The sequence below is a fragment of the Mercenaria mercenaria genome, chromosome 8 (genome assembly GCF_021730395.1).
Source record: "Mercenaria mercenaria strain notata chromosome 8, MADL_Memer_1, whole genome shotgun sequence".
NCBI classification, from domain to species: domain Eukaryota; kingdom Metazoa; phylum Mollusca; class Bivalvia; order Venerida; family Veneridae; genus Mercenaria; species Mercenaria mercenaria.
The window spans coordinates 41,327,480-41,350,362 of NC_069368.1; the positions used below are offsets into that span (position 1 = coordinate 41,327,480).

The 22,883-nt window shown below is 35.2% G+C and overlaps 1 protein-coding gene across 1 annotated transcript; it reads left to right on the plus strand.

Moving 5' to 3' along the window:
• The first annotated feature begins 824 nt into the window (after positions 1 to 824).
• On the plus strand, positions 825 to 21,139 carry LOC123566529 (armadillo repeat-containing protein 6-like). Its single transcript, XM_045360715.2, has 7 exons — positions 825 to 983; positions 6,744 to 6,860; positions 10,221 to 10,878; positions 12,195 to 12,340; positions 12,603 to 12,723; positions 14,676 to 14,824; positions 15,413 to 21,139. The coding sequence occupies exons 2-7, from the start codon at positions 6,744 to 6,746 to the stop codon at positions 15,629 to 15,631; spliced, it is 1,410 nt and encodes a 469-aa protein (XP_045216650.2). The 5' UTR covers positions 825 to 983; the 3' UTR covers positions 15,632 to 21,139.
• The last annotated feature ends 1,744 nt before the right edge of the window (positions 21,140 to 22,883 follow it).

Consider the following 22,883-nt stretch of genomic DNA (forward strand, 5'->3'; position numbering starts at 1 on the left):
TAGGTCAAGTTCAAATCCGGGTCAAGTGGGGTCAAAAACTAGGTCACCAGGTCAAAAAATCAAAGGAAAAGCTTGTTAACACTCTAGAGGCCACATTTATGACTGTCTCTTCATGAAACTTGGTCAGAATGTTAATCTTGATGATCTTTAGGTCAAGTTCGAATCTGGGTCATGTGGGGTCAAAAACTAGGTCACCAGGTAAAATCAAATGAAAAGCTAGTTAACACTCTAGAGGCCACATTTATGACCATATCTTAAAGAAACTTGGTCAGAATGTTAATCTTGAAGATCTTTAGGTCAAGTTCCAATCTGGGTCAGGTGGGGTCAAAAACTAGGTCACCAGGTCAAATCAAAGGTAAAGCTTGTTAACACTCGAGAGACCTAATTTTATGTTTGAAACTCATGCGAATTGATCAGAATGTTTGTCTTGATGATCTTCATAAAACTTTTTCAAAATGTTTGTCTCTACGAAATCAAGGCCAACTTAGATTCTAACTTATCAGGGGTTTGAATTAGGTTAGATGAGCGATACAGGGCCTACATGGCCCTCTTGTTTAATTAAATATGATTATATGTACAAGAATGTTATTATTGAAGACTTTGAGAAAAAAATTGGTGATTTTTAACCTTCTCAATTAGTCCACTTATACCCGATTTGTAATTTTCACAGAAAGAATGAATGAACGTGACACCGAAAATAGTCCTTACGCGGAAAATAAAAACGTTTAGTTTGCTTTTAATTGTAAACTTATTTTAAATTGTTAGTACCATTCATTTTCTTTTTTATATCTGTACTGGATATTTCATTGAAGTAATCGCATTTAAGGAATGAAAATTTAAAAGATGCCAGACCTACTTTTGTGGGTATTTACTTCCTGTAAGGTGTTGCAGGGCACACCATTCTGTGTTAGAACATGCCAGAATCTGATGAATAATTTTATTTATAGCAATTGTTGACACCATAACAACAACAAGGAATAAATGTAAGTAAACCAATACTTTGATGTTTTTAATACGTGTACAGATAACTCGCCAATAGCGGGTCACTATCAACCACTGGCACTAGAACCGCAAATTTAGCTTTGAGTGGTCTATTTTCATAAATATGTGCATTATTTTTCAATTTATAAAGAAATATAAAAGAAATGGTGCCTTATTATATATTACGTCCCACCCTCTGTTCTTATATTAAAACATGGTAATGAACGGAATCCGACATCGCTCCGTTTCGCCGGTCATAACTTTCCGTAGAAATAAGCTATCGCTGATACTCATGTACCGATCGGAAGGTCTTACATTTATTTAACAATGACAACAAGAATCCCCACCAAAGAATGCTATTTCTGCAGAAATCAAGCGAATTTTATCGCTTTCGGAATTATTTACATCTCGATCACCCATCAACTTCCGCTTTTACCAAGTGCGAGCGATCTCATTGGACGGAAAAAAAAAGAGTCAAATGGCGCGATATTTGAATGTAAAAAATCCAAACGGACCAGAACAGTATATTTTTCTGTATAACTTCTTTTGGAAAAAGTCATGAATGAGAAAATATCCAGAACGATTTGTCCAACAGAAATAGTATAGTGGTATCCTGCTTTTATGAACAAAATAATGTAATTTTTCAATTTGATTTGCCCAATCAATTACATCTTAGTACCACGGCAAATCAAATTGAAAATCATTTGACTCTTTTTGTTCCGTCCAATGAGATCGCTCGCACTTGGTAAAAGCGGAAGTTGATGGGTGATGGAGATGTAAATAATTCTGAAAGCGATAAAATTCGCTTGATTTCTGCAGAAATAGCATTCTTTGGTGGGGATTTCTTGTTGTCATTGTTAAATAAATGTAAGACCTTCCGATCGGTACATGAGTATCAGCGATAGCTTATTTCTACGGAAAGTTATGACCGGCGAAACGGAGCGATGTCGGATTCCGTTCATTACCATGTTTTAATATAAGAACAGAGGGTGGGACGTAATATATAATAAGGCACCATTTCTTTTATATTTCTTTATAAATTGAAAAATAATGCACATATTTATGAAAATAGACCACTCAAAGCTAAATTTGCGGTTCTAGTGCCAGTGCTATCAACACTTTTAGCATGTGGTGAAGAATGTTTAGACTTTCATGATATCTAAACTTACTAACACTTAAAACTATTGCTCACATTCATTTAAATGTTTGATTTATTTGAATCTATCTTTTATGTCTGAAGTTATGATGAAATATTTAAACCTGTCCGATTCACCAATAGGGGGTCACTTTTGCCAATAGGGGGTCACCTAGTTTATCATATTTTCTATCCATTTAAAATGGTCTTTTTTTCTGACAAAACATGACTGTGGTATTGGAAATATACATTTCAAGGCAGAATATAATGAGAATCAGTATGTTTACATTTCAAACGGGAGATAGTACGTAAAATGAATATAGCACTAGTTTTTACAGTTGTATTTCTAAGCATAATAAGCAACAACTATATCTAAAACTAAAATCAAAATATTGCATATGACATCGGGTGTAATTAAAATCATGAACGAACATTCTAAACTTATTTTTGCTTACGAAATTCATTAAAATCTGTGGATTTTCTAGTTGAAATTATTGTACGATCACTAAACAAAAGTCTACTTGTTTAGTGTTTCCTGCAGGCCTTTTTAACATGGGCCATGCCCCGTTTGAAGTGCCACCAAGCTGCCCTTCAAACCGCCCGTTTGCGCCACGTGCCCTTTTATTCTATGTAGCTTGTATATTTATCTTGACAAGTGCCCTTTCAAAACCAGTCTGGAAAGCCAATGTCCGCGGGCCATGTTCCGCGTATTGTAACGTCAATTAGCGGCTGTGATCAACAGGTCGACACGTGGGTGCATTAACCGTGAATGACCCTGATTAAGAACTGACAGGATTATGCAATCAATTACTGTTTTATGATAGTTTAATTGGGAACAGTAGATGAAAATTTGTTTGTTTTTATCGTTTTTAGCACGTCAACGGTGAAGATATGATTGAAACGGTCAATTAAACGATAATTATTTTAAAAGGTTGTAATCATTTAAAATGTAGATTGATTATCGCACATTTTCGATGTGCTAATTATTCCTTTAAAAATAAAATATTGAAGGTTTGCCGATCGCCGACCAACCCATGAAAATTGACCAGACTCAAAATATTTTATATTGATTTTATCTACAAGATTTATTTTATTCCTTTACGAATATCATTTATAAAAATAATAAGATAAACGCTTAAGCTTTAGAATGATACCAAATTCATTAAAATCGACCGATGTCTTGATTTGTAATATTACGAAGCACATTCATGACGCGCCCATGCAGAAGTCGTCGCCATCTTGAAAATATGAAAACGTACATCGGTATGAAAATAACCGATAACTTAGCGATTAAGCTATAAAAACTGATCGAGATTTAAATGAATAAACTAAAAATGCAAGGCCCTAGTTTTGTTTTCGTAAATAATTTGCCAAAATGATTTTATAAGGCCGAAATTTAAGATGAAAGTGCACAGCCGCATGCGTCAAGCAAGCCGAAATTTTGAGTTATTACTCGAAATGAACCATTGGTATTCACATTTATGTTTATATTACTGAATAATGTGTGATTAGACAAAAAAAACAAACAGATTCATAGTCAGTCATAGTCAGTCACTGTATGTATCGCAAAAACATCCAGCAACGGGGGAGTGATAAAAATAGTGGCAGACGATCTAAACTAGCAAATTTCACAGCATGTACTTTTTATGTCGCATTCTACTTTCGTTTTCGCATGCCCAAAAAACTAGCAAAATATAACTTTCCGTCTTGACCTGTCGTCTAAATCTTACTGGCAAGGAAGAACAATGGGTTAATCAGAAATATAGGTACAAAGTCATTGATTACATGAAGATTTGACGAACTGCCTATTCTCTTAACGTAAATCAGTGGTGAAATGATATGATTGACAAAATAAAGTTGTACGCTGATAGTTCAATAAAACTTGTTGCTTATTAACCTGAAATCTGTCTCTGAAAATGCAAGCTATCACTTCATGAGGGTAACAGAATAAGAATGTTTGAAAGTATGAATCATCAGTGTAATCTTTAAACAAAAGAAAGGAAAGCACTTTCACAACATGTCATGGTAGGCATTATAAAGAGTACTACAAAATATCTATCCCATATCTGAGATATGAAAGATTCTCAAATTCAATGAGAAAATAGTATGTAAAATGATGCCGACAAGCGTTCTTGGACGAATGCCCTTTCAATGCCAAACCGCGCGTTAAAAGTGCCCCTTTTCAAGGGAAGCACCATGTCCCTTTAAGAGTCTGCAGGAAACACTATTGTTGCATGAAGAAATCTTACAGGGCACTTTTCACGTGCTAGGTAATCAGCTGGCCGCTTACAGATAATTTAATAATTGGCACCTTTTTGACAGCACACAGGATCAGTACGCTTTATCAATTAATTTTAACGCTTCATTGATTCTCGTTACCTGTGTGCACTCGCCGTGACGTAATTTGCTGATAAAAATATTGGCTACATGATAAAGGGCTGGATTTAGCAGAAGATCAAAGGCAGGAGGGCATTGCGATTGCCTGTCAACAGTGATTAAACTCCGCCTTCCATACCTTACTGCTTACGTCATACATATCATTATTAGTGTATCCGTGAGTGTTTATTTTGTTTATCGTGGACACAGGTTTACTGTAGGAAATGAATGATGATAAGAGAAAGGATTATCAAAGGAAAATGCCCCCGGGTCCCGAGTGACGCACAGGCAAGTATCATGCCAGGTCCTTTAAAAAAAAGAGCGTCTTTTGAATATCTCCCAGGTCAAATGGAACCCCTGGATATTACCCCCAAGAAAATGTTGAAAATGTAGGCCCTTTAGACAGCCTTTGGGGCATTTTCTGACCGAAAATAATGGGATTCATTTTTTTTCCACCTTTATGAATGATTATCACTACATATTTATACTTTCAGGTCATGTCTCTTGTAGAATATAAGTCTGATATATCTGTGTTAAAAATAAATAAATGCTAGAATCATTTCTGTTACAATAACATCTATCATGTATGTTACTTGAATGTTAAAATTTCAGAACACAGCTTCTCCATACTTGATATTTAGGCAAATATTGAAATATTATATCCGGATACTATTACACTTTCCTAAACATTGCCCAAATCTCCAGTTTCAACAATATGTTTGATAAATTGTGATGATGCGAAGACAGTTTAGCAGCATTTGGCAGTATCTGACATTAAAGTTTACGGTGACATTACCTCTTATTAAAATCATTTCGAAGAAATGTTCATGAAAAATCGGCAGTTTGACATCGCAGCAGACAACCTACTTTCGATTGAAAAACTTTTTAAAAAATACTATTTATTGTTTCGCCGATTTGTTTATTACTTGAAAATTAAAGGAATAAAATCATTTAATCAGTAGTAATTAAAACAAACCAGTAAGTGCTTATTCTTCTCCCAATAATTTATCCGCTTATTGATTGCAAACTGCACGCAGAATGCGTATCGGTATTGATTTTTTGCGACCTGAATCGAAGGCAAATTATCCAAAATTCAAAAAAGGTTACGATTTAGATCAAAGAAAATATGTAGAAATTTCCATTTTTGTCACTCGCAAATTAGCCAATTGGCTTAAGTGGCAAACGACAGCATGGGCCCTGATTTTTCCACCAACTGTCAAATTGTAGTTTAATTTTCGTGCACAGCATTAATTCAACAAAGAATGAATGCATATATTCTGGATGCAAAGCTAATCAATATTCTGTTGCAAATTCATTTTTGGGAGTTTACCCTTGTCCATACGTCTGTCTAAATGTGTTGTGTTTGTACATAACGGTATTTCAAAAAGTATTTGACCTAAAGTCATTAAACATCATAGGATTATTATTCAGCATGTAAAGTTGTTCACATTGGGTTTTGTTTAGAATTTCACTCAGCAAGACAGAGTTATGGCTCTTGACTTAGTCGAAAGTATGCATAAAGGGTAAAGCTCCCAAGTTTACACAAACAAGACTTGTGTTTTGTTTGGTCATAACATTTACAAAATTTTTACCCATTTAAACAAAATGATCACCAGTCCTGTTAACTTTCAAAGCCTTTCTCTGCTCATAAAAATATAAAGTGTAACTGTGTTCCATTTCACAATTGTAAAGGCTCAGCTGCTGTTTAAACAGTATCATTTGGTGTTTGAAAGATCGTGTAAACATTTACAAATTCTGTAAACGTAAGTCGTTTAATAGTGCCTTAATAAAGAGCCTAATCTATCTCAAAAAGTATTTGACCTGGAGTCGTGAAACTTTATAGGATTGTTGTTTACATTTAAAGTTGTGCACTTGAGGATTTCACTGAGCCAGGCCAGAGTTATGGCCCTTGACTTAGTCAAAAAATGTATAAAGGATCTGAACGTTTGTGTTGTACTATTTGAGCTAGAGTCATAAAACATTAGATTGTTATATAGCATTTATAAGAAGTTGTGCGCCTGGGGTTTTGTTAGGGATTTCACAAAGCCAGACCAGAGTTGTGGCCCTTGACTTGATAAAAGATATACACAGAGGTCATTTTTAAAGTAATTTGGCAGGAATAACTCTTGGATAAATCACCTTCAAAATAGTTGTACTATTAGAGCTCTGAAACTATGGTGAGCAATAAAAGGCCCCCACTTTATATATGACATTCTAAATTCTGGTCAGAATGGATTATTTTTATTTACAGATGGCAAAGCAGATATCTCAAGAGACCTTTGATGATGTTGTCAAGGAGAATATCGAAGATTTTGAAATGTCAGTAGTGGAAGCCGTAGCTGATGCTGTACAGCAGTTTGAATCTCAGGTAAGTTTACATGATTGGTTAAAAAAAAAGGCAAGCGGTTGAATAGGTTAGCCTATCTCATTTATATGGGAACTGCAGTAGCAGATTTGACTTCCTTTCAGACTTGCGTAAATAAAAAACCTGAATTCCCTGATCTGAGATTATTTTAAAAAGAAAATACTGGTAGTCCTTCATCTTTCTTTCTTCATCACCATAGTTTCCAACTCCAAACTTATAAAATAAGGACATCATGTCACTTGCCTGTATGGTTTGAGCCATGCTACAAATAAGGGAACTATCCAGCTGGCTTATGAAAGGTTGACTGTTCTAATCAGGTACCCACCCATATTTGAAATACATTGTAGTGCCGAGAGGTGCTCTTGGGTCTTTCTTGATCATTCATAGCTGGAAACTTCACTGTTGATAATTACTAAAGGTTTATATTGGTTCAACAGACACAAGGATTGTTTTAGAAATTTTTAGCTCGACTATAGTATTCGGAGAATATGGAAAGCTATACTACTCGGGCGTCGACGTTGGTGAAAGTTTTTATGAAATGGTAATATCTTCTATACCATCAAAGATATTTACTTCAAACATGGAACATTTGTTTATTATAAGAGTCTTTACCTGTAGGCAAGAGTACATAACTCGTGTCAAGTATTTTGGCTGAATTATGGCCCTTTTTGGACTTGGAAATTGGTTCAGATTTCGTACAAGTCCATGTTTTGTAAAAACTATTTGACATGTGGCTTTGAAACTTTGAACACTTGTTTATTATAAGAGTCTCAACCTGAAGGCAAGAGTACATAACTCTGTCAACTATTTTGGCTGAATTATAGCCCTTTTGGGACTTGGAAATTGGTTCAGTTTTCGTGCAAGTCAGCGTTTTGTTAAAACTATTTGACTTGTGGCTTTGAAACTTTGAACACTTGTTTATCATCATGATCTCCATCTGTAGGCAAGAGTACATAACTCTGTCAACTATTTTGGCTGAATTATGGCCCTTTTTAGCTCATCTGATTTTTTGAAAAAAAATGATGAGTTATTGTCATCACTTGAGCGGTTGTCGGCGTCGGCGTCGGCGTTGCCTGGTTAAGTTTTATGTTTAGGTCAGCTTTTCTCCTAAACTATCAAAGCTATTGCTTTGAAACTTGGAATACTTGTTCACCATCGTAAGCTGATCCTGTATAGCAAGAAACATAACTCCATCTTGCTTTTTGCAAGATTTATGGCCCCTTTTGTACTTAGAAAATATCAGATTTCTTGGTTAAGTTTTATGTTTAGGTCAACTTTTCTCCTAAACTATCAAAGCTATTGCTTTGAAACTTGGAATACTTGTTCACCATCATAAGCAGACCCTGTACATCAAAAACCATAACTCCATCTTGCTTTTTGCAAGAATTATTGCCCCTTTTGGACTTAGAAAATCAGTTTTCTTGGTTAAGTTTTATGTTTAGGTCAGCTTTTATCCTAAACTATCAAAGCTGTTGCTTTAAAACTTGCAACACTTGTTCACCATCATAAGCTGACCCTGTACAGCAAGAAACATAACTCCATCCTGCTTTTTGCAAGATTTATGGCCCCTTTTGGACTTAGAAAATATCAGATTTCTTGGTTAAGTTTTATGTTTAGGTCAACTTTTTCTCTTTAACTATCAAAGCTATTGCTTTGAAACTTGCAACACTTGTTCACCATCATAAGGTGACCCTGTATAGCAAGCAACATAACTCCATCCTGCTTTTTGCAATAATTATTGCCCCTTTTGGACTTAGAAAATCATTTTCTTGGTTGAGTATTATGTTTAAGTCGACTTTTCTCATAAACTATCAAAGCTATTGCTTTAAAACTTGCAACAGTTTTTCACCATCATAAGTGGACACTGTACATCAAGAAACATAATTCTATCCTGCTTTTTGCAAGAATGATGGCCCTTTTTAGACTTAGAAAATCGTGGGTAGGACAAAATTTCTATTACACAAAAAAAATCAGATGAGCGTCATCACCCGCAAGGCGGTGCTCTTGTTGGACTTGGAAATCAGTTAAAATTTTCAGTGCAGGAGGTTGTGGGTTCGATCCCTGGCTGCGTCATACCAAAGACATAAAAAATGGTACTAGCAGCTTCCTCGCTTGGCACTCAGCATTAAGAGGATAGTACTAGGACTGGTCAGCCCGGTGTCATGATAATGTGACTGGGTGGGGTATTATGTCACGTGTCTACGACGTGATATTCCAGTGAGGCAGCACTATAAAGTTGGGCATTGTGTTCACTGCTACAAGTAGACACCGTCGTTTATATGACTGAAAAATTATTGAAAAAGACGTTAAACTGGAACACACAAACACACACACAGTTAAATTTTTCATACCAGTCCATATTTTGCCTAACCTGTTTGTCATATGGCTTTGAAACTTTGACCACTTGTTTTAAATACCATCATAGTCTACATATGTAGGTAAGACTACATAACTAGGACAAGGACATAGAAATTAGTTAAGTTTCGCATACCATTCCATATTTTATCTAAACTGTTCGATATATGGCTTTGAAACTTTAATCACTTGCTTACCATCATGGTCACATATTGCCATATAGTGCAAGACTTATCCAAATCCACAAATACAGGTACATTGTTTGTCTTATCTATTTTTTCCTCTTTTGTCAGAAAATCTCTGGTAATATTTTGACCCCATACTTCCATCAGTTCTTCGAATAGTCGAGCGCGCTGTCAACAGACAGCTCTTGTTAGGCCTAACGTCTACCCCATTCCATCCGAAAGTGTTTTTTTATCCCCAATTTTAACACTTTTCATCTTAAATGTAACAGACTTCTCAAAAATACTTCTTTTATTTTGATGCAATTTTCCCCCTATTTTAAAGTTACTCACCCACAGTTTGGGTAAAAGTTTTCAACATATTCATTTCCACCAAGTTTGGCATAGGATGTATATATGACACTGAAAAAATGATAAAGTGGGTGAAAAACTGAAAATAAAAGTTAGATATTGGTAAAAATGCAAAAAGAATGTAAATTTTCTGCATTATTTCAAAAGCGTTGCAACGGTTTACTACCTTCTGCACAATATTTTTGGTTATCTATAAGAATATCTTGCAAAAATCTTATGTCAAGTTTGTACCACTTGTCACTTTCAGAGTACTGGTACTCACTTTTTATGGATTTTTGAGAGTAACTATTTTTGGCCTTAAATGTGTTGGTTAGTCCCTTTAATCATTATTGCATGATTTTCCCCTCTCAATGGACATGCCTCTATTTCTTGAAGCCATTTGGAAAAAAAGCACTAGTCAGATTTATTAGGAAAAAAGCATTTAGAATTATTAACAGTATAAGTAAAATTCAAATATTTTACTCCTACTTTTCAGGGTGTAAACCTTAGCATGATTATTAGAGATGCGAGTCTGTACAGTCCAGATGGTCAGAAGAGTGTACATCCAGTGATCGAGGCTCTCAAAGCTTTGTCTCTAGATGCTGATCAAGGTGCACAGAACAGTGATCCAAACAAACAACTAGATATTGTTAAACAAGAATGTGACTTAGACTTGTCAAGAAGATGTTTTGCTGGAAAAAATAATGCATACCAAGTTCTGCTGAAATCTTTAAAGAGGTTTAGAACAGCTAATAAAGAAATGTTCGTGAAGACATTAGAAACAATGTGTTCACTCTGCAATGGTCAGCCAGATTTGCTTGATGAAGAAGGTGCAGAATATTTTATGGACATTATGAAAGATGACAAAAATGATGAAACGGTTATTGCACTTACAGTCAAACTTGTACGATTAAATTGTATTAAACATGAAACAAACAGGAAAATGTTTGTTAAAAATGATTTAATAAAAGAACTGGTAAGGGTTCTAACTTCAAATAAGAAATCCCCAACTATAGTGAAAGAAGTGGCTTATGGACTGCGGGTTTTAACACAGGATGATGATGTTCGAGTCCCATTTGGTTCTGCCCACGAGAATGCCAAACAGATTGTGATTGAAGGTGATGCACTCAGGCAGCTGCTGGCAATATGTTCAGGTAAATACTTGAAAACAGTAATTAATTATTGGATTGCCAAGCGATAGGTTATGAACATATCTGGAAAATATCTGAGTAAGGAAATTGGTACGGGTATAGAATAAGCGTAAATGACTGTCTTTACATTAGTGAAACTGAGAGTTGCTGAAAAGGTTATTTTAGAATCATTTAATATTTATGATTTTGATTAGGGATTCATTACACGAATATTCAAATACTGTTTCACTGTTCGAATATTCGGAAAAAATGTAAGATCATGAAAAATGAATAAAAGCCAAATGAAAGAACCAGAAATGTGTTCATTTATCTAATTTGCCAAAACCCGCTTTCATTATAAATTCGCGCGAAAATGGCTTCTGTCTTTGTAATAAGTGTCATCTTGTATATAAGCGTACTGAGATTGTACATGGCTATGGTGATGACAGTGTACCCTGTAGTTAATACCGCTAATTGCTTACCTTTAGAAAATTTTAATGGTCACAAAGTGATGCAAATCCGTTACAACTGGCCTTGTTTTTTCGGTAGGTGAGAACCGTGTGTAATTAAAAATGATCAGACACCACTTGAACTAATTACTCGGATTTCAATCAAAGTCTATAAAAGATGTAATAGAGTAAAGAAAAATGCCGAAAAGTGTAGAAAACAAGTCAAATGGGATTATCTGAATGAAATTACGAATAAATGCATTCCGTATGGTTAACATTTTTTTAAATCAGTACTCGATTTTCAGACAAAGAGACGTAAAGTTAAGCCAAATATTTCTTTTCCTTTATATTACCCTAATCCCATCCGCAGTGAATCTACTGTCAAAATGCAAGTTTGTGAAGTATTTCACGACACGCGATCATCCGATAAGAAGTCGGTTACGTGTTATATGTGTGGAGAGACCTTACTTAAGCGAGGGGTTCATCCTTGTTATAAATAATAAAGTATAAAAAGGCAAATAACGAGTATTTTATGCATGTTGCTGAATAGGGTATAAAATCACTTAGGATTTTGAGTTGATTTGTTGATCAGTTGATTTGTTGATCAGTTGATGACTGAATTCGAATATTCTTTCGGAAGGTTGACTGAATATTCGAATACCAAAAATGCTATTCATTGCCATCCCTAATTTTGATGTTTGCCATGTTATAGATTCGAAGTAGTTAAGGAAATTTAAACATTACTGTACCTTATTTTATATGAAACCACTTAAGTATATTTTTGTTACTACAATGAATGCAAGCATTGGTTTACTTAATGGTGACTTACGGTAAGTTACCGCTAGGAAACTACATGTACATTGTTTATCGTTACATTTTACACCAATACAGATTATACCAGTGATGTTAATGTTCAAGGGGAGTTGTTCTCTACACTCAGCAAGCTCGTTGTTAGGGACGAATTTTGTACGGAAGTGAAGGACCTTGGTGGACTGGAGCTCATTTTGAAATCCTTCCAAACAAACCTCACACAAAAGGTAGAAAAGAAATATTCAGTTATATCCACGAAAATTGTTACACATAAATTTATGTATGTGAATATACAGGTACTGAACCTGTTAATTCCATCCAGAAATTTTAATTTCACAACTACAGGAGGACAGCTTTTATAAAATGTGAAAAACATTTGCTGTCAGTACAGTCTCAGAATGACATTAGTTTGCATATATAATATAGTCCTGGTTGGTTCATTTTTCAGGAACTGTTTACCTGTTACAGTTTTATTGACATGTATTACAGGGCATTGTGAGGCAAGCGCTTGAATTATTGAAAGCTCTTGCAGGAAATGATGACATCAAAATTGCAATTGTGAAGTCTGGGGGTGTACAACTGATCCTAGCAGCCATGACACAGCATCAAGGTATGTCTTTGTTTGAAACAGATAACATAATTTCCAAAATGTATTTCTTTTTGTTGAAAGTTCCACCTGTACTAGTAAAGGAAAACACCAGTATATAATGCATTATTAGAAAAAATAAAGCATCATAGGAGAAATTCAGCACTGAAGAGAAAATTACTTCTAAGTCACAGAAAACTTTGAAAATCTTTTTGTCTGAAACTGTTCAATATATATCCCTTGAGTTACCCACTATTAAAAGCAGTCTTGATTGTTTAAAAAGTGTCTGCTGGGGAATGGGTGGTTTTCTATCACAAGTCAGAAAATATGGCAGTCGGGCCAAGGGGATGATTTTCATATAAGCTCACTTGAGTACTAAGTGCTGGGGATGAGTTGTTGTGACTGCTCACCCTCTGTGTGCACTTTTCTTCAAAGGATTGTTCTTTGGGTGGTTCTCTTTCAGACGGCTGCTAGAGCTAGATATAGAAAAATCTTCAGACAACATCTCCTTCTTGGTCACCTTTTCCCTATGTATGTCTGAAGTGTAAACTTGAAAGAATTTCTTGTCCTAAACTGCTTGCCAGATTTTTGAATAATAAATTTCACCAAGATGTTTCAAATTATTGCTGTTCGTAAACAAAATATGGCTGTCAGAGCTAAAAATACAAAAATCTTCGAACAAAACCTCTGCCTAAACTGGTCCAGTTTTGAATTAAACAATACTGTTCAAATTTTTTCAGTACATAAAAAAGATGGCTACCAGAGCAGGGTAACGTTTCCCTGTAGGTATATGATGGAAATTTTTAAAATCTCTACAGAAACTGCTCAAAGTAATTTCACAGGAATGTTATTTAGGTGACTGTCTAGTACCAAGATAATTCAGATTATTGTAATTCCGGTTTCATGTAATGTATATAGTGCTCTTCCTGTAATGTATGTAGTGCCAGCTCTTGAAAATCTTACCAGAAATAACTGGCTGCTACAGGGCATGGTCACTTTTCCTCATAATTATATAAATAGTGAATCTGATTTTGAAATACAAGAGTGTACATATTATTCCAGTTTATCAAAGAACATGGCTGCCAGAGCTAAAAGAAAAAAAATCAGACTATTTTTAGCTCGACTATTCGAAGAATACTCCAAGCTATTCTACTCGCCCTGGTGTTGGCGACACACCATGGTTAAAGTTTTGCATGCAAGTACGTATAGCTATCATTTAAAGGCATATAGCTTTGAAACTTATTTTTTCTTTTTCTAGGTCATTTACCAACCTCACTGGGTCAAGTCCCATAACTCAGACTTATATTTTGGCCAAATTATGCCCCCTTTGGACTTAGAAAATTCTGGTTAAAGTTTTGCATGCAAGTTACTTTCTCCAAAACTAATGCAGATATTGAATTGAAACTTCACATGTGGTTTATATGCCCCTTTTTGGACTTAGAAAATCCTGGTTAAAGTTTTACCTGCAAGAACATACAGCTATTATTTAAAGGCATATAGTTTTGAACCTTAGTTTTATTTTTCTAGGTCAATAACTCACCTCACAGGATCAAGTCCCATAACTCTGACATGTATTTTGGGCAAATTATGCCCCTTTTGAACTAAAAAAATTCTGGTTAAAACTAATGCAGATACTGAATTGAAACTCTACAGATATTTTAACATTTTGGGTAATATTCCTTCTTCTGGAACAACAATTGGAATAGTCGAGCATTGGCTGTCTTACAGACAGCTCTTGTTTCCTAAACCACTGGTCTGATTTTGAAATAATTTAGCTCTCTTCTAGAATTGTTAAGGCCGTCTTGATTTGTATAGAATTATGTACCTTTTCTATGATCATAAAAGCTGTTTATGCAAGTTTTTCTACAAGTACTGATTTCTTTGATACCACACATCGCATGACCATACAATAAATATACTAATTTTACCAATAATTATAATGGTAGAAGGTATCTTACAACATTTGTGTTTTTCAGGAAATCCTCAGATAGCTGCTGCAGGATGCCAGACTCTTGCTGCCATTGTTTTAAGACAGCCAGCTCACTGTTCTGTTGTGATAGAAAATAATGGACATCATGTGATCCTTCAGGCAATGAAAGTTCATCCAAATGATGAAAGTGTTCAGGTATGTATCTCTGCATTTTGAGAATATTAGCTTCAGTAATTCAGTGAAATTTATGCTGTGGAATCATTTCATTTGGTGGGGCCGGGCATGACATAATCTTGGTTTCTACAGGTATTTCGTAGGGATACAAATTTGTGGATTTCAGGTCTTGATGAAAAAATGAAAGGGAAGTTTGTGTGTAGGGATTTACTTTTGCAGATTGATGCAGTGACGAAATCCATGAAAAATATTGCCCCACAGACAATAATGATTTTACAGTTTCACAGTATTTTCTGGTGCCTAGCCAACTTAGGATTTTGTTATGAAAAATAAAATATTAAAGGCTTGAATGAAAGGAGTTAATCGAATAAAAGTATGGTATTTTTTGTGGGAAAGTAAAATTAAAGAAATGATGGCAAATGCTTCTCAATGAATTTCGTTTATTACTTTATTGAAGTTTTTCCGTTTTAATATGTATTACACAATCAAATTATTTATTTGAAATATTAAACGCTTGAGCTTTTGATATATGTACAGTGTACTATAAAAATGAGTTAATTGAATGACAACTTAGTATTAATATGATTACTTTATTTCTTCGTCTTACAGAAACAGGCATGTATGGCAATAAGGAACATCGTAGCAAGAACGAGAGATCACTGTGCTGTTTTACTAGAGCTTGGTGCCGAGGAGTTGATCAATCGTGCTCGTAACCTAAAATCTTGTGAAGACGAGGCTAAAGCTGCACTCAGAGATTTAGACTGTCAAGTGGATCTTAAAGAAAGGTGGACTGGAGAGAAAGGCAGTCTTCCTCAAACAGCATATTGATATGACATAGAGAATGAGCACTCATTACATTTGAAAAAAGTGATATTATTTATATTGCATTCTTCATTTTGTTTAGTTTAGCTTGAAAGTATGGTTTATCATGTGTTTGTAACTATGAAAATATTCTTTTCTGGTAGCAGAAGTCCATGGGATGATACAGTCTCATATCATAGACAGTGATGGGATAATTCACTACCAATTTTGAAATGAATCTGATGTGATTGTTGTATCATGTCTGCACATGTGACATTGAGCAGAAAAGTGTTCATCCACAAATGAGGGAAGGTTTTCAGTAGTGTTAATGCTCACTATTTGACTGAAAATATATACTTTGTATAGAAGTATATGTGAAGAAGTTACAACAATTGTATTGCTATTGAGCAGGTACAAAAACACATGGACTGCACTAAAATAATCAGTATGATCTTGATTTTCTTCAGTTACCGGTACCTGCATTTCTCGCTATATTACAGTCTGTGATATGTTCTCTTATTTTTTACATTTTTATGAGTATTTTTTATTTGTCAGCAACAGATGTTTTTCTGTATTCTGAAATAATCAGTTGTGTTTTATTATGCTCCACTAAAAATTTGAAGGTGGGTGGGTGGGGTTATGAGGTTGGTTAAAAGTACATGTAGTTGTATTTTTGAGTCGGCTAAAGGCTGAAAGCCTTTTGAGGAGTCTTTGCTATCCAACGATTCTCTAAATGGACCGAATAACATGTGAAGGGATGTAGTTCCATTAGATTTCTCAAATTTCAAACAGTTCACTGCATGAATGAAGTTAAGTTGTGTCAATTCCCTTTGCTATGACCAATATACGATGTAATCTGTCATATTTATGACTTGTAATTGTACAATTCTCGAATGTAACTCATTAAGCATAAATGTGCATTTTAAGAATTGCGCAGGCTTACAAAGCTTGGGTAACATCCAGCGAAAGACAAAAAATAGTTCCAGCAGGGCTCCAGATAAGATGCGTATTAGCATAAATTATGTATAGAAATAATGCAAATACGCATGTCTAATAATTTCTAAGGGTATAAGAACGTTTATAAAATTACAGAAACGCACACAATGCTTTTTTAAAAACAAAATCTGAATCGTCTGGATGCGTTAGGTAACATAGCCGATCAGCCTTAATTCTCCCACATTGAACGTAAACACGCATCGTATGATTTCTATAAACTTTGCGTGGGTTGAATTTTGCAGTCAGTAAACGGATAAAGTATCGGAAGAAGAAGCTCTTATTGGTTTGTTTAGTTACTATTGATATTAAAAATGATTTTAATTCTTATTTTTCGAGAAATAAACAAATTGGCGAAACATTAAATTGTATTTTCTTGTAGTTTTTGAAATCGAAAGTAGATCGTCTATGTTTGACGAAACGAAACAACTTTTTTATGAAAAGATTTAAATAAGAGGTAATTTAACCGTAAATTTCAATGTCAGATACTGCCAATTGCTGCTAAATGTCTTCGTATCATCACAATTTGTAAAATATACTGTTCAAACTGGAGAAAAGTGTAATCGTATCCGGATATAATATTTTGGGTAAATATCGAGCTGTGTTATGAAATTTTAAGAAAAAAACTAAAAACAAACTGAAACTGGTAGACTATACTGTCAGTACATCAATCATTAGCCGACTCAGGCCATTCAGGCCTTTGATTTAGCTCACCTGAGCCAAAGGCTCAGGGTGAGCTATTGTGATCACTCACCATTCGGCGTCCGTAAACTTTTACTTTTAACGACATCTCCTCATAAACTGCTAGGCCAATTTCATCCAAACTTCACAGGAATGTTCCTTGTGAGAAGCTCTACAAAAATTGTTCAAAGAATTTAATTCCATGCAGAACTCTGGTTGCCATGGCAACTGAAAGGAAAAACTTTAAAAATCTTCTTCTCAAAAACCAGAAGCCCTAGAGCTTAGATATTTGGTGCGAAGCATTGCCTAGTGGAGCTCTACTAAATTGTTCAAATCATGAAAATTGACCCCGCCCGAGGGGTCATGATTTTACATAGGAAAATCTTAAAAAATCTTCTTCTCAAAAACCAGAAGCCCTAGAGCTTAGATATTTGACATGTAGCATTGCCTAGTGGACCTCTACTAAATTTGTTCAAATCATGACCCCGGGGTCAAAATTGACCCCGCCCCAGGGGTCACTTGATTTTACATAGATTTCTATAGGAAAATCTTCAAAAATTTCTAAAAAATAAACCAGAAGGCATAGAGCTTAGATATTTGACATGTACCCTTGCCTAGTTGACCTCTACAAAATTTGTTCAAATCATGACCACTGGGGTCAAAATTGACCCCGCCCCATGGGTCACTTGATTTTACATAGGAAAATCTTAAAAAAAATTCTAAAAATAAACCAGAAGGCCTAGAGCTTAGATATTTAATGTGTAGCATTGCCTAGTGGACCTCTACAAAATTTGTTCAAATCGTGACACCCGGGGTCAAAATTGACCCCTCCCCAGGGGTCACTTGATTTTACATAGGAAAATCTTCAAAAAATTTCTAAAAATAAACCAGAAGGCCTAGATCTTAGATATTTGATATGTAGCATTGCCTATTAGACTTCTACAAAATTGTTCAAATCATGACCCCCGGGGTCAAATTGACCCCGCCCCATGGGGTTACTAGATTGTACATAGAAAAATCTTCACAATTTTCTAAAAATAAACCAAAAAGCCTAGAGCTTAGATATTTGACATGTAGCATTGCCTAGTGGACCTCTACAAAATTTATTCAAATCTTGACCCCCCAGGGTCAAATTGACCCAGCCCCAGGGGTTACTTGATTGTACATAGGGAAATCTTCATAAATTTGCTAAAAATAAACCAGAAGGCTTAGATCTTAGATATTTCATATGTAACATTGCCTAGTAGACTTCTACAAACTTTGTTCAAATCGTGACCCTTGGGGTAAAATTGGCCCTGCCCCAGGGGTTACTTGATTGTACATCGGAAAATTTTCCAAAAAATTTCTAAAAATCATCAGTTTGACATTTAAAACATGTAGCTCATATTACTCAGGTGAGCGATCCAGGGTCATCATGACCCTCTTGTTAAGATACAGCCTTGAATTTTAGATGACATACACAGTTTTGCACACAAATCGTAAAACTGAATTTCATTGACCATGAATGTGACCTTTTGACTTTCTTAATATTTTATCATCAGTTTGACATTTGAAACATGTAGCTCATATTACTCAGGTGAGCGATCCAGGGTCATCATGACCCTCTTGTTACCAAATTGTAATACAAGTAAAAAAAAAAAATAATAATAATAATTCAGTAATTATAAATTTACTTCTTTTTCTGGTGTTTTGATGTGCACCAGATAAAAATGTAAACAGATCATTTGACAGTATTTTGAGTACAGTTAAACACAGCAAAACATAAATAGATTGAATACTTTCATTATAATTGTTGTAATCCAAAAAACTTCAGACTGTATGAAATCTCCTGTAAAATGTATTTGAAATCTCTGTGCTCTTTTAGTTGCTGGGTAGTAAGTTGTGATTAAATGATGGGATTTTAGATTTATAGCAAAAAAAAAAATATATCAACTTGCATCATATTCATTAATGAGTTTAATAACATTCAGATGTTTTTAGCTTGCCTGAACTCTGTCAAGGGTTGCTGTTGTGTTTGGTAATGTATATTTTTGTAAATCATACGGGTAGGATAAATGCGTTTTATATACAAACAATGAAGTGTCATTTTTACAGAAGGATCAGAAAACGAGTCTCCACAATAGAGCTAAAAGTGGATAGTCCATTGTCCATCACTTTCAGTTTTACTTGAAGGGCAAGGAATATCTGACTTTAAGCTGATTTAATATCAAAGCCACCTGAGAGAATTTTTTAAAATTGGATCACTGTTGAAAAAGATATGGTACTTTAAAATTTAAGAAAATGGCTGATCATGGACGCATCCATTTTTGTGTGTGACGTCATTTAAGTAGGTTAATTGTGCCCCCCCATGAGTGGTGGGGGCATATAGATTTGGTCTTGTCCGAGCATCCGTGCGTCCGTCCGAAGTTCGTGATACACCTAGCTCGAAAAGTATTTGATATAGATTCATGAAACCTTGCATGAGTCTTTATCATGATATGAACTTGCGCACCTCCTATTTTTTATCTGGCTCTGCCCTCTATTTTCAGAGTTATGGCCCCTGAAATAGTCAAAAATGCACATTTTTACCTTGTGATGCCTAGCTCAAAAAGTATTTGATATAGATTCATGAAACCTTGCATGAGTCTTAATCATGATATGAACTTGCGCACCTCCTATTTTTTATCTGGCTTCGCCCCCCATTTTCAGAGTTAGGGCCCCTGAAATAGTCAAAAATGCACATTTTCACCTTGTGACATGCCTAGCTCAAAAAGTATTTGATATAGATTCATGAAACCTTGCATGAGTCTTAATCATGATATGAACTTGCGCACCTCCTACTTTTCATCTGGCTCCGCCCCCTATTTTTAGAGTTATGGCCCCTGAAATAGTCAAAAATGCACATTTTCACCTTGTGACATGCCTAGTTCAAAAAATATTTGATATAGATTCATGAAACCTTGTATGAGTCTTAATCATGATATGAACTTGTGCACCTCCTATTTTTCATTTGGGTCTGCCCCCTATTTTCAGAGTTATGGCCCCTGAAATAGTCAAAAATGCACATTTTCATCTTGTGACATGCCTAGCTCAAAAAGTATTTGATATAGATTCATGAAACCTTGCATGAGTCTTAATCATGATATAAACTTGCAAACCTCTTATTTTTCATTTGGGTCCGCCCCCTATTTTTAAAGTTATGGCCCCTGAAATAGTCAAAAATGTACATTTTCACCTTGTGACGCACCTAGCTCAAAAAGTATTTAATAAAAATTGTTGAAAACTTGCATAAGTCTTTATCATGATATAAACTTGCACATCTCTAATTTTTTGGCTGGTTCCACCCCCTATTTTTAAAGTTATGGCCCCTGAAATAGTAAAAAAATGCACTTTTCATCTAATTATGTGTCTAGCTCAAAAAGTATTAGATGTTAATTCAGGAAACCTTGCAGGAGTCTTTATCATGATGTGGCCTTGCACACTTGGCATTCTTCTTGAGAATCTTACTCTTATTACAGAGTTATGGCCCTTGAAATAGCCAAAATAGTAGGTTTTTTGAATAGAATAATGAACCCTTTTCATAAAATGTTTGTTGAGGCTAATACCCCATTAAGAATGCAAACATTTGAATTATTGCCCCTTATTTGTGACAAATGTACCAGTGGGGGGCACACCCTGTGTCCTACAGACACATTCTAGTTTGAAATGTTTCTTGTGTTTAAGATGTAAAACATGGTAATCTCTTTCATTATAGATGCTTAAGTTAGAGAAATTATTTTACAGAAATAAGGAAGTACAGTTGTAATCAGTATCTAGAAATTTAATAATTCTGCCATCTTGTGTAAAGTTGCATTGAAAAATTAAATATTGAAATGTTCATAACTTTTTCATTTTCATCAATTTTGAAAATACTGTCATTACTTAAATGATTTAAGAATTTATAGCAGAATTAACATAAGAGCACTGTTGTCTTTCTACTGGTCAGAATCACACCAATCTTGGTTTGTAGAATCCTTGCTTGGACCTCTCACAAGTTTGCTCAAACAATTCCATTTGGCCTCTTTAGGGACCACCAGAGCTAAAGACAAAAACTATCTGTCATGAAAAACTGGATGCATCTTTTGAATTGCAATTGGCCCCCTTTACTTCCGCAAAAGCTATGATTGGGAAAAAAATTAAACAAATTCTGATGTGTTTCTTCCCGAAACTTGGCCTGTTGTGTCCTTGCATGAACCTCTCCCAAGTTAGTTCAAATGTTTATGCTTATCCTCTTCAAGGGGCTGCCAGAACTAAGGACAGAAATATCTTAAAACAACTTCTTCTAACAAGCCACTTTCAGATCATCACCAAAGTTTGTGTGTAGCATCCTTGTATAGACATCTCTCCAATTTGTTCAAAGATTTTCATTTGGCCATTTAAAGTAGTCGCAGTGCTATAAAAAGAAAAACGTTTAAATAACTACTTCTTTGAACCATTTGATGGATCTTCAGTATACTTGGTCTGCAGTATCTCTCGGACTGGTGTCAGTGGTTCCGGTTGATCCCTTTCAGGGGTGCCACAGATAAAACAAGAAAAAACTTTAAACAACTCGTGTTCTTCATGGATCGTCATCCAACCTGGTTTTGTATAGACATCTCCCAAGCTTTTTAAGTGATTTTCATTGGTACATTTGAGGGACTGCCAGAGTTATAAATAGTAAAGCCTATAAACAACTACCCATGAACCTTTTGAAGGATCTACATCAAACAGTCTGTGGCATTCGTGTATTGTCCTCTTGTCAGATTTGTTCAATGGTTCTGTTTGTCCACATTTTATGGGTAGCCAGAGCTAAAATTAGAGAGAAAAAACATGGATCTTCGCCAAATTTGGCATGTTTCTTCTTTGCACAAAACTCTATTAAGTTTAATATTTGACCCTAGGGGGATAATTTGAACAATCTTGGTAGAGGACCACAAGTTGATGCTACATACCAAATATCAAAGCCTTAGGACCTGTGGTTTTGGACAAGAAGATTTTTAAAGTTTTTCATTTCGGTTGCCATGGCAACCAGAGTTCTGTATGGAATTAAATTCTTCGAACAACTTTTAAAGAGGACCATCCAAGGATCATAAATTGGCGTGGTAGTCTAGGAGGAGATGTTTAAAGGAGAGTGTGGACGGACGGACGCCGGACGGTGAGCGATACAGGTGAGCTAAAAAACAACGGATGAAAACAAATGAAATGCACGTGATGGATGTATCAATCTACTGGCAGGTAAACTTACTGCCTTTGTGCTTCCAAAACTAGTTCAGATAGCTCTTGAATTAATCAACATCCTTCTAGCCTCCAGCGTATGGCTGACAATGTCTTCCAGTACACTATTGTGTATTTGCATCCACCTGAACCTGGAGTTTGTAGATAAAAGGTAAAGGTAAATTTTATTTACCGTCGCTTTGTGAAACAATGAACATAAGCTCTGTAGAGCTTTTTAGCGACCATATTTTAAGAACAGTTAAAACCAGTTATACCTTACCCCCAGCAATTTACTGGTACCCATTTACAGCTGGGTCGACTGAGGCAATCGTGATAAAGTGCCTTGCCCAAGGACACACCGCAATGGGAGTAGCCAGGAATCGAACCCGGGGTC